The 12876-nt window shown below is 40.2% G+C and overlaps 1 protein-coding gene across 2 annotated transcripts in view; it reads left to right on the top strand.

The window, feature by feature from the left end:
* The first annotated feature begins 556 nt into the window (after positions 1 to 556).
* Positions 557 to 12876, top strand: part of wnk4a (WNK lysine deficient protein kinase 4a) — a 44545-nt gene continuing 32225 nt past the window's right edge. For both annotated transcript variants that reach the window (XM_034218102.1, XM_034218101.1), the window contains exons 1-2: positions 557 to 738; positions 930 to 1598. In XM_034218102.1, the coding sequence (XP_034073993.1) occupies positions 963 to 1598 (636 nt within the window). In that variant the 5' untranslated portion in view covers positions 557 to 738; positions 930 to 962. The remainder of the gene's footprint in view (positions 739 to 929; positions 1599 to 12876) is intronic.

The following is a 12876-nucleotide window of genomic DNA, read 5'->3' as shown; positions in this document are numbered from 1 at the left end:
CTGGTTTTAGTTTTTTATAGTTTAATATCATCCATCTTCATTTTATAACCTGGTTTGAGTGTCTTTGAGTAAGAATCTCAATGACTCACATTCCTAAAAATAGATGTTTAGCTGTTCCATCAGTTTGAACAAATGTCTATAATCTTCCTTGGGCTATCTCTCTCATTCTGGTTAATCACGTGACGTCAGACTGAGTCTAGCCTGGAGTAAAATGACCGGTTTTAACGTAATTCAGAGAAACTGAAGCTGTGATCAGGGGCCAATTAGAAGAGGAGATATCCTGTTCTGTACAGTGTGAAGAGACCCTGTCAGTACAAGGACATGTAGATGGTAGATCCTCTCAAAAGCACGGCCCTGCTTTTAATTTACATATTTACAATTATATTTTATAAAGTGTCCCAAAGAGTTTATGGAAACCTACTACGCGTAACATGAAAACCAAAACTTGCTGATTTAATGTTTGGGTTTGAACTAACTTTAGTTTGCAAACTTTTCTACTGTAATTACTCCCTGATGATAGTCTCATTAGCGCGTCAAAGCTGCAAGGGGCGGAGTCGGGAGCGCGCACAGGACGCACGGCCCTCCGGAGCACTGTTGATATAGGCAACGCCGTCCTTCCAGCGCAGGTTATGGCTGAGGACTTTGTGAAGAGAAGAGGACAACTCGGATTACTTGATAGGAACTATGCGTTCATCTGCTTTTATGTGCGCAAAAGTTTTTACGCATCGGCAGCGATGAGTAAGTACATTTTTCATACTTCTTGTGTTTTTAAAGAGATATTCTAAATAGATACAGGTAATATAGTAAACACACCCATGTTGGATCTTGCATTGTTAGTCATTTTATAACCGGTGTTTGTATTAAACCTCTGACATCATGGGAAAGTTAATGTAACGACTCTTTTGTCCCGGTGCCATCTCCACTTTTAGGCTCTAAATCCAGAAGGCGTTGAGTCTGCTACAATGTCACATGCACAGGTTGAGATAGCAGGACGCGGTTTCCCGGGCCTCTCTGTGGATATGAACGACGACTGCTTAACCCGGGTCCCATCCCTGCTGAGGACGCGCGCTTTGGGCGCACGGAGAAACTCTTATGGGCTGCAGAAAATTACCATGGACATTGATTCTCCTCTGTACAGCGGCGTGCTTTCCAAAGCCTTGTCCTGGTCAGCTGAGAATATCCCAACACTGCTCGAGTCCAGAGCGGAGGATGAGAAAACTGAAGAGTTCCCGCGGTCGCCTTCTCCTGTTTTCAGCCCGGGCACCAGCTCCAACACGCCCCCCAGCAGCCAGGAGCCAGACGCCGGCTCTCTCACTGGAAACTGGGACCCCAAGCCGAGATCCAGGGTTCGGGACGCTGGCAGCTCGGAGTCTGAAAATGAAGTTCACAACAAACAGCTCAAGATCTCATTACAGATCGCGTTTGATGCTCAGTTGGAGCGGGATGAGAAAGAGGACGTGGAGACCAAAGCGGTGGCGACCTCACCCGATGGAAGATATCTCAAATTCAACATAGAGATTGGGAGGGGGTCTTTCAAGACGGTCTATAAAGGACTGGACACGGAGACAACAGTGGAGGTTGCATGGTGTGAGCTACAGGTAGGATGGCTTCTTTTATTTTTCACTGTAAGCTCTCAATTAATCTTTGAAGTTGCTAATTTGAATGGATATGTCTGCATTCAAAAGTTAATCAAGTTCATCATTGGCTGGGAGGGTTACAGGTATAAAGGCAATATAACATTATTGTATTTCCATTGTGTACACTTCCACACCGAGGCTGCATTTAGTTACACTGGAGATGATAAGATAAGGAAAGATAATAACCTGTATTGGTTACAAGAGGGGAAATGCAGGTGTTGCAGCAGCTCCAAGACAGAAAAGGTACACATAAATATGAAGTAAAAATATAAAAGCAGTTTTTAAACTATACATGAATGATCCAATTAAAGACACATTTAGGAGGTTACGAGTTCACAGTGCAGTATATCAAGCCACAGACCCATCTCAGGTATACAGGCTGATACTTTCCCTGCTTGCCCTTCCCTTCCCCACTCAGCTCTAATCCCCTCCCCAGGTCACCGGAGTAGATGTGAAGCAGTTTATCTACTGATTATTACTCCCTCTTGACCTTGAGTTGGGCTGTGTCAGGTAAGTTCACGGTAACCCAGGTCATCCTATCAGCAGTGAGCACCGACTGCACCACTCTGCCCGCCATGATCCCCTCTAATCTCTGTTTTCATTTACAACCAATGACACCAAGGCTGGCTCTCAGGACGGACACCTCAAGTGCCAAACTATAGTAAGAATGACCTAAGAGGCGATATATCATTTCAGTTCAGGTCTGACGATCTGCCAACAGTATTTATGTGCGATAATACTTCCATTGGATTGTTTCCATATTGTTAGGCTGGACTATGAGATCTCAGAGATAATGTTACGTTTAGCATGCAAACATCACAAGTAAGAAAGACCAATTACATCACACTCTTTCTGTCTATCCTCTCACATGAAAACATACAGAGGTGTTTTTGTGTGTGTATGGCATACAGGACCAACCAGCCTCGGTAGCAGGTACTATGTCTTTTGCTGGTTTGATAGCACAATAGAGGATTTAAAGTTTTAACACCCTAACATTTGCTGTTTTGTGTGACGTGCATTGGTATCATAACCCATGTGAGCCTCTTTAGAAGCAAAGTTGGGCCCTTTGAAGGCTGTACTACTGATATTGGACTGCATAGCCAGCGTCAATATCACTTTTACTCCGATTAGTCTAATCTTAAAGATATTCGTAGTTGTCCTGAGGCAGTGCTGCCCACGACAGAGCATCTTACTCAATATCTACAAGGTAGTCTTTGTCCTGCATTTAGAGCTCTGCAGGAGGCCCACAGACACCCAGGGATTACACAGGGTGAAGTGAATCCGCCCCCAGGGCTCAGGCTCACACACCATGCAGGATGGGACTTCTGCTTCAAGAGCCCACCTGTCAGTTCAGACAACAGGTGTCTGTTTGGGGAAAGCAGAAAGAGAATCACTCCCAGGCTCTGAGAGACAGAGATGTCCTTATCTGCTCTGTGTTTTCTCCTTTACAGCCCCAAGTCAAACACTGGCAAGGGGCCATCAATATCTGTGAAGTAACCTCTGAACCACTTGCTTTTAACTTTTGTGGATAGAAAATTGTGTTGCAGGTATTTAGCTGGGGGCCATACTGGAAATAAGCATGCTATTTCATCTCTTGACTCTAGACATGAGCCCATTTAAGCTCCTTAATCGCTCCTGATAAGCTTAAAGGTGGCCATTGTTGATATGGTTTCTGTTGTGATAAGTTAACCTCAAAGACACAAACTCAGCTGGGGTCGCATTTTCAAACTGAAATCAGCTCTCCATGCGCCCCGATTGCTTAAAATGAACACAAAGGCTGGCTGTTGGTGGCTAAACACAATCACCTCCGTAATGTTGACGGAGCAGCAGCTGAAGGTGCGTCATTACAAGTCAGGTAGAAATGTCTTAAGCTGTTTTAACTATGTGTTACTGAGTCAGAGCTGTAACCTGCAACAAGGTAAAATCAGCTGTTCACTATGCAGGGGGGCTTTACATCTGTTTTACATGATTCACACTTACAGATCATCACTTAAATGAGTCTTAATTTAAACAGAGATACTCAAGGAAGTTACCTGTTTGCATTATATTGCCAGTGTTACACTGAACACACATTTGACAGGGCAGTGTCCACAGGAATGTTTTGTGTTCGCATTCAAAAAGTAAACAATGCATTTAAATTCTTCCATGACATTCAATAACAAAGCTTAGCCAGGACAATAAATAAGTCACGTCACTGCTTATACAATCTGCAAACTTATATTTAGATTGTAACACAATAGAAAAATAATCATAGCTTCCTTAAAGTGGACCTATCATGCTATATTTGAATAATATATTGTAGGGCCATACCTATATAAAACATGTCTGCAAAGTCTTTTTTTCAAAATACCAAACAGATCATACATTTTAGCCATGCCTCATTTCGCTCTATTTTCTCTTTTTCAGCCCTGTTTTTGCAAGGGCTGAATCTGAGAAGTCTTCTTTGCTGCTTTTGTGGCAGACTACAGCGCCACCTACAGGCCTGGCATATGTACTACAGCGCCACCTACAGGCCTGGCATATGTACTACAGCGTCTCCAGCACTTTCGAACAGCAATGGCTGTGGCTGTCTCCTCCTGATAGGTTGCCCATATAGGCCTCCTCGTTTCTGACGTCAGAGATATTTCAAATCTGTATCAGTCTGTATCAGATCCGTTGCAGCCCCGTTTTTAGAGATTTGGGTATGGAGGAAAAGAGAGAGGGTTGTGTTTTCTGACACTTGGTGAGTTCCCTGACACACCGGGGACACATATTTATGTATAAAAGACGTACAAAAGTGCATTTTGCATGATAGGTCCCCTTTAAGCTTATATTAGCAGTGTTCGATCGCGGGGAGATTCCCAGTCGATCGCGAGATGTGTCTAAAAATAGAACAACAACATTCTGTTTTATCGTTAATGTCCTATAACATAATCTTCCCGTGCCAGAATAATGCACTTGAACGCATCAAAGCTTTGTGATTGGCCGACGTGACCCCATGTGTCGGGGCGTGGCTGGTGAGCAGTGGGCACTATTTCGCTGACGTTGTCCGTGTCAACAGGAGTGACAGTCACACAAGACCACAATTATGGCAGAAGCAAAAAAGCCCAAAATATATAATTTTCACTCCGAGTGGGAGGATGATTATTTGTGTATCTATTCCAATTCAAAGTCCATCTGTCTCATCTGCAATGCGAGCGTGACTTTATCGAAGAAGGGTAATTTAGGAGCGGCATTTCAAAACAGTGCACAAACGCTACGAGACGGAATTCCCTCCTAATTCTGCCCAACGCTCCCAAAAGGGGAGGGGCCTGAAAGGACAGCTAAATGCACAGCAGTCCATTTTCACCAGGCCCAACAACAAGAGCAAGGCTGCTACCAGAGCATCGTATCGTGTCAGGCACGTTCTTGCGAAACACATGAAGTCTTTCAAAGACGGCGAAGTTGTGAAAGAAGCATTGCTGGAGGCTGCCGACGCGCTTTTGGGGGACAGTAAAAATAACAGTAGCATTTCAACAGGTTTTTGATATAATAAAAACTCAAGTTAGATACCGTTATTAATCAGCTGTAAGTTTTTGTTTGTTTGAACTTATTCATTACAATTATTGTACAAAATGGTATAAGAATGCAAACATTAAGATCTGTTCTGTTTAAATTGATTATAGTCTATTATCAATTCAGGTTAAGAAACTAGTGTTGCTTGCATCCTATTTTAAAGGCATTTATTTTTATACTCTACTAAAATGCAAAAAAAAAAGGGTTTGATTTTTATTAATTTTGTCTTATTTATTGCACTTTGGCAGCAGATTCCTGTGTAGCTTCAGATCTGAGTTGTCTTACTAGTAAGCCTCATTTATACTTTTGTAGCAACACTATTTTTATATAATGGCAAAGAAAGGGTTCAGAGTCTTTTCTTTTTTCCCTGTGTCATGTGTGGCAGCACTGTTCAATGTTTCTTGAAAACATTACCCACTGTAGTATGTGACGTGTGAATAAACTCCAACTCTGTATCAACAACACTGTTGTGTAACTTCAGTTGAATACTTGTATGTGTGTAGATTAGAAAGAGGTAAGATAAAGGATCTGCAGTATTTTATGAAGTATTCATCGTACAAAGGTCAGTTTTATACAAGTAGAAGTGTGTATTTACCTGGTAGTAGGCTGTCAGTAACTACGCCTCTCTATTTCTATTACTCATGAGTCTGGGTCCAAATTTATTAAATGTATGTTCTGAGCTGAGTTCTCTCTTCTCACAATGTGCTGCAACATTTTCTGACTCATATGCCTTTATCGGTAACACTCATTTTTTACATTCTTTATCGTCCCAGTGATTTAGAAAAATATACTTTCCTTTCTTTTAACTGTCTCTGTTTTTCTGTTGTGTTAGAAATGGATTCTAATAGTTCTAATAGTTAATATTAGTTCCTTCACATACTAATTTCAACTCCGATAGAGCACATACAGATAAACAGTAACACAGTGAAACAAAATGGCTTCATCTAATATCAGGCTGATTGTATCACACATTTTACAGTTATTAAGAAACTGTTGGGATTGCATCTTTAGATCTTTAAAGTCGATCTGCTCTAAACTCTTCGATGCGATACATAGCAACCCTCTCCCCATAGGCTCTCAGGTACCATGGGCAACATAAACTAGGCTTTGATGGAAATGTAGAGGTCATAAAATATGGATGGGCCATTGTTTGGTCTGAACCTACTTCCAGTCATTCTAGATAAAGAGTTTATAACGTGTACTTCCTACTGCATGTCATTCTTTATTGCTGCCTCATAACTGCATGAGATATAAGATATTGAATCACAACTACATGTACTACCGGTAGCCTCTTTCCAGCACAACCAATTTCTTTAGTAACTAATGAGAATGACTGCACTGAAGCACTGATCCCTTTTGATGAGCCCTCTTTAAAGAGCAATCATTGCATAAGATCTGATCTTATTGAAGGGCAGCTCCAAAACAGTTTCTTCCAGCCGACACCCAGACACTTTTATACCCCCATGTTTCATTTGTAAACCTAAACCAACGCACATTGTTTAACCATGCTCCATTTAAACAGTCTCACCATGCTCCATGCCTCCTGTATTTCCACCACTATCAGTGTCTATGTAGGCCATGCTTAATGCAAGATTGGCTTGAGTCCATACACAATAACCCAGGAGCCAATTTTTTGGATGCATCCATACAGAAAAATAGTTTTTCTTTCTTTTTTTGAGAATATGTATGGCTAATTTGTGGTTACGAGGTAAACAACAAAGCATAAGCATTTCTGTTGCCTCCCTCCTTTAGCTCGCCTGGGCCTCAAACTAGCCTGGCTGTGTAACCTTTATCTGAATGTGGCTAGTGTTCAGTGACATAACACAAGCTGGGGGCTCCTATCAGTGACACTGTAGCCAACATCAACACTGTCTTCCCTTGCAGGGTGCAGCGAGATCCAGCTTATCACGGCCTGCCAATGTTCTCTGAGGGGAAAGTGAAGGAGGCCTACATTTACTCATGGCAACGGGTCACTTTTGACGTGATGCCTGTTTGTTTGTTTGTTTGTTTGTTTGCTGTAAATCTGCGCAGTGTGTCACCTATAAAACTGTTCTCATTTGGTGGTTGTGCTGCGAGATACAGCTTGTCTGTATCATACAGTCTGCACTCAGCACTAGAGCTAGATAACAGTGTCTTATTGGCAGCTGTTAATTGTATGTTAGTGGCTTATTGAGGGTGGATACTGTAGGGACAAGCTGGGGCAGCATGGTGGCTTCCAGTTCTGGAGCCTGGGGCTGTGTTTGGTGTGTTTGTACGTTTCTGTTGGAAACAAAATCATGCATAAGTGTGAAGGTAAGCTCGAATGTGTTTTCCGACATGACATCCATGCCGGAGGGTCTGCAGTGACCCTAACAGGATGAAAGGGTCGAGAAAACAGATTGTTGGATGGTACAAACTTGTCCAATGCTCTAAGAATGTAAGATAATTACACCTCACAGCTTAAAGTGTCAAATAACTAATGTTGCTCAAGGTCATTCCTTTAGTTTTGCTAACTTTTTACATTTGAGTTTATCAATGTACTAATTTCTTATAATATGTTTTCCATTGATATGTAGCTTATTTGCATCACCTCTGCCAAACATGTTTTCAGTTGGGTTTGTTTGTTCAACAGAAGGATTACGGTTTAAAGCCATTTTCATGAAACTTGGAGGAACCCCTTAAATTTGGAGTGGATCCAAATCACAGGACAGTTACACAATTTACAATTGGCTTTTTGTATTAGCAATGTGTGAAAGGTCAGGGGAAATGAGTTTACTTCCATATAAAATGAACAAAATGTTACTTTGTCAAAGAGCCCTTAAAACATATCAAAGTATCAAGAGAATTTAGATGTATTTCTCATTTTATAAATGTATTACTGATCAGTTTACAAAATGTGACATAGTAATTCAATAATACACTTATAATAGCTTCTTTCTTTTTTGATTAATCGCAAACAAATCACCTCTAGATAAGCCAGATAATCAGGCTATACCGAAACATTCAAAGTTTCTGTTTGTTTTTATATTATGATTAATGCCTTAACAAACAAACAAACGTCATAAAAGAGAATATGCAAAGATACTGTCCACTAAAAGGATCATAAACGTAATATGTCACCTCATAATAATGAAATAGGGAATTATTTTCATTTGAGAGCAGCACTAAGCTGCTCAACAAGTTATTCTGCCAGCCACACACTGGCAACACTTAGTGGAAATAAAACACTATAAACTGGTTCTACATCTGCCAGATGCAATGACTGAGCTATTGTACTTTACTGTACAGTACACCAGATTGCTGCTGGCATAGCGTCTGTTTCTGCTGAGTCGCCGCTTTTATTGGGAACCCTCTATTCTGTTGATCGATTCTCCGTGTGAGAGATTTCAGCAAGTGGCCTGTTTAAAGTTTTCCAGCTTCCAGTCATTGCATTCTTTAGTGAGCCATATATTATATAACCACTGGCTCTGCTTCATGTGGAGTGCTTGTTTTTGACCCAAGTCTCATCCTTTGAAGATAACATCAATATCAATGCCAATGCTCAGAATTGGACACTATTGGACTTCATTCAGGGTTGACAATGAGTCTGCCTCTAGCAAATGTTTTTTTCATTGTCCATTTCATATCTGCTTATTTGGCAGATGAATTGATTAAACAGTCTACAAATGGCTACAGAAAATAGTGACAAATGTTCATCATCCCAATGTTTCATATCCCAAGTTGGGCGACTAAAAGCTGAAAACCCAAACATTCATACATACAATATTCTATCTTAGAAATAAAGCAGAGAAACACCAACTCCTTGTATTTCAGTTTGTTGGTTACATTATCCATATGGCCAACTGGTGACTCATCAATCTATTGATTTATCTATGTAGATTGAACACATGCTGACAATCAACACATTTCTCCTATCATTTTCAACTTTTGAGAGTCCAATGTCCTACAAAGATTAGCATTAACAAAACTGTTGAAAATACCTATTCTCTACACAGGGTTTATGGTATTGACAGTGTGTGACTGTACAGCCATTCCTTTGGAGGAAAACATGTGGTCACCTTGCAGTGTGGGCTCTGGAGAGGCCTGAGTCCTGCTTCCTAAACACACCAAAGACCTCAAGTTTTAATAGAGCTAGCTGTTGGGGCTCTGAAGCCATAGTTGGTAAGGGAAAAACCTCCTCCAAGGGGTCACCTCCGGTCATTTCTGAACTGCCCATGTGTTGGAGCGTGCAGGACGGAGGTGTCGGGGGGTGTAAATATGCTCTAAATTACTATGTGAGCCCTGGGATGAATCGGCCATTGGTGTACAGTAATGGCTCTGCCTGTTTGGGGTTCCGGCACGTTGCAATACCCATCAACAAACACTGTAATGTGTTTTCTCAGTCAACAGAAAACATGAATTTGTTTTACTCCCAGGCTTGAATTATGCAGTCTTAGCTCATATTTATCTTCTAGGTTACATTCATGCTCTGAAAATGTCCGTCGTTTTGACTCAGTATTGGACAGAGTTGAGCAGCCAGTCAAGGATTCATACATCTTTCACCTTGTTGCCTTCCTGTGACAAGGGCACCGCTTGCATGCTGTCACTTCGTAAAGTATATCCGGTGCTGGTTGCCAGTGGCACTTGATATCACATCCTTGTTAGTCGGGTGTATCACTATGCGGCTGCACCCCTCCTGCAGCCGGAGCTAAAGTTGAGTTCAAACAAACTAGTCAACAAAAAACAGTTTCATCATGATGCATTTCAGTTCAGTATTTCACTTTCTTTATGATGTACTTTCACAAAAACATCTATACAAAACACATATTTTTTCGATTATGAAGTGAATGAATGGAATGTAGAATATTTGGGATTTCAAGCAACTTTTATCAGCCTTATAAAAAGCAATACTAAAAAAGAAAATGAAGAGATGAAACCCCCTTCTCTGCCTCTGGCTGCTGTGCCGGAGTTCATAACAACCTCAAAAGGCTTTGCTGTAACTCTCTCCTGGTCATACAGTATTTCTGTCAAATAGTAGCTCCCCACAAAGCTTGGCATATATTGTCCTGCGTGCAGAGCCAGATGCTTGGAGCTTTCTGCATTATGAGAGGTCTAACAGGGACAGCTTTGGTGACGTCCAGACCCTTAGTATCAAACATTGGGGGCAAGATACAGTACATTTGAGTGATAGATAGATCAGATTCAATGAGATTTAACTTTATTGAATCGTTTCAGAGTTCGGGTTTTAAGACAATGAAAAGCAACCAACTGAAGAGAAACAAGAGGGAAACGAATTACAATTACCAGTGTCTTATAGCAAACCCTTAATTACATGTTTTTAAATATATAGCTAATGTCTTTATTATTGACAAGGAGCTTATAGATAATTTTAAAGCTATTTATAAGAACAAACATCCCCTTTCCTGTTATTCTACATCTATAAGTTAGGAAAAATAAACCTTAAAAAAGATAGAAAGATAACCTCCAATTACATTTGAATACTTCATCTTGATTAATGACTTACTTTTATAACTTTAGAGCCAAAGGCCTATTTTAATTTGGAAAAACATAAGTATTTAGTAATGGATAGCATTTTTTTTTTTAAATCCTGGCAACCCAAACACTGTTTGTATTAATAGCTTATAACTTATATTGATCAATCCATTAGTTCAAAGTTACAAACCCTTAATTAATTGGTGCCAATATTCACAAAATAGTTTAGATTTTTAGACTTTCTCCTTCATTCTTGTAAAAATAATGACTAGTTCAACTTTTTTGGCCTGTAGAAAACTCTTAAAGCTAAAACACCTAGAATACAAAATGGTTTGGGAACCATTAGCCTCAATCTATGTGAATTGTGCTTCTCCTGTTGTGTGACACCCAAGTAAACTTATATGAACCATAAAAACATGTATGAGCAAATGTTTCTGGCGCCAGGAGATCCGCCCAGGAGGGATACACCTTTCAAACTTGACAGATCTACATTGTCACAAACATGCTGAGGCCTGCAGTCTGTAGTAACAGTAGCTCAGACTATAATTAAACATTTTATAAAGAATTAAGCCTGGGGTCAATCTCATAATCTTATTTAGTTTGGGGTTTCCATCTGTCAATAATTAGATGGTAATAAAGGTTAGTGTGAAGCTGTTGGTACAAGTTTAATGATCAGATCATACAAAAGTATTAACATCCTTTTTAGCATATAATATGCCCCCCAGAAAGACTCACTCCATGGAGGCCGACAACATCATAAAAGTCAAATAGAAGAAATAAATAATTTTCATGTTTTTAAAAGAATGACGTACATCTTGTAAAATAACATATACAGTCAATTACTGTATTTATGATTTCAGTAGCAGACAGTAATTGGTCACAAAGGTTGTAAAGCACACAGATTATTTGTTGTGGCTGACCACTTCTTCTTGGACCTTTATAGCTGTCAGAGACGTCACTGTGATGAAACATGACAGGCTACGAGCTAAATATATGTTGTTTATTTACGGAAGATGCTCATGTGACACATTACTTGTTACTTGCTTCATTAAGTAAGCTTTTCACATCAGTAAGTAACTATCAAACTACTCGGCCTGGTAAAGCTGCACAAATGTTCTCTTTTTTTCGATTTCCAGTGCTATAAATCGCCAATTATTTGGTTCCCTGTATCAAAAGTTGACATTTTGTTTAAACTTTAGTCATCAAAGAAAGCACGTGATCATGTGTGCCTGCCCTGAATGCATAACTGAGCCACACTCCTGTATTATTTTGAGGGCAGACCTCATACAGGATGTTTCCTCCAGGCATCTTGTGATCTCTCCGTGGTTCCCTGGGTTTGCTAAAGAGGACAACGTGTTTGTTCCATTCATACTATTCTCCTTAAATGCCATTACACTGAGAAACCCGCCTGTATACTCTATCCTGCAGCATTTCAAAGCTTCCTTCCCTTGCAGGGCTATTTGGTCAGAATAGAGCGCCAATGCCCTCTCTGTTTTACTTTGACCCAAGGTCAGCTGAAAGTGTAACGGGTCAACTGGGTTTCAAACTGCATACACACCACCCAAGTCACAAAGGGGGCATTGTTAAAGAATCACTGATGAATTATTGTGTGTGATCGGGCTGAGTTATCCCCTAACATATTACATATTGATTTCAGCTTACAAATAAAGCATTTATCAGATGTATACAAGCAACTGTAGAATAACTATTTTCCATTATCACAAGTTGCCATGTCAAAAGCGCATCAAAAGACAATGATACAGCGCTTATATGTAATGGAAAGAGGTGGGTCAGGGGGGTAGCGTGCAAGGAAAAGTTACCAGTTACTGGAAATGTGCCATAGAAATCTCGCTTGAAAGGCAAGAGGATTATATAAGAAAAGAGGTCTTAAAGGACGGTAGTGTAAGTGCAGAGCAGTTTAGGGAAGCATTTTAAGAGAGGTTTTACGGAGTTGTTAAAGTCAACACGAAGATATAAGATCTCCTGGTTCTCAAACAGAGGTGATGCAATACTTTCTACACTACAGCACCAAACAGGGAACAACCTCTTACTTGTAAAAATATATTCAAGCTTGACCTATAAACTGACCTGGAAGATTCAATGGTTTTATTGTTGTATGCACAAAAAGCTACAGAGTAAGTGTTGGCAATGAAAGTCTTAAGTCCCAGGCCCCGCCAACAATGCAGCATACTATACTTAGGAAAGAAAATAAATAAGGAAATTAAATACTGCAGTTAAATATAGTCAAAGCCTT

This window comes from Gymnodraco acuticeps, unplaced genomic scaffold (assembly GCF_902827175.1).
Source record: "Gymnodraco acuticeps unplaced genomic scaffold, fGymAcu1.1, whole genome shotgun sequence".
Classification (NCBI taxonomy): domain Eukaryota; kingdom Metazoa; phylum Chordata; class Actinopteri; order Perciformes; family Bathydraconidae; genus Gymnodraco; species Gymnodraco acuticeps.
Note: the sequence above shows the minus strand (reverse complement) of the source record. Positions and strands in the feature narration are given on the sequence as shown.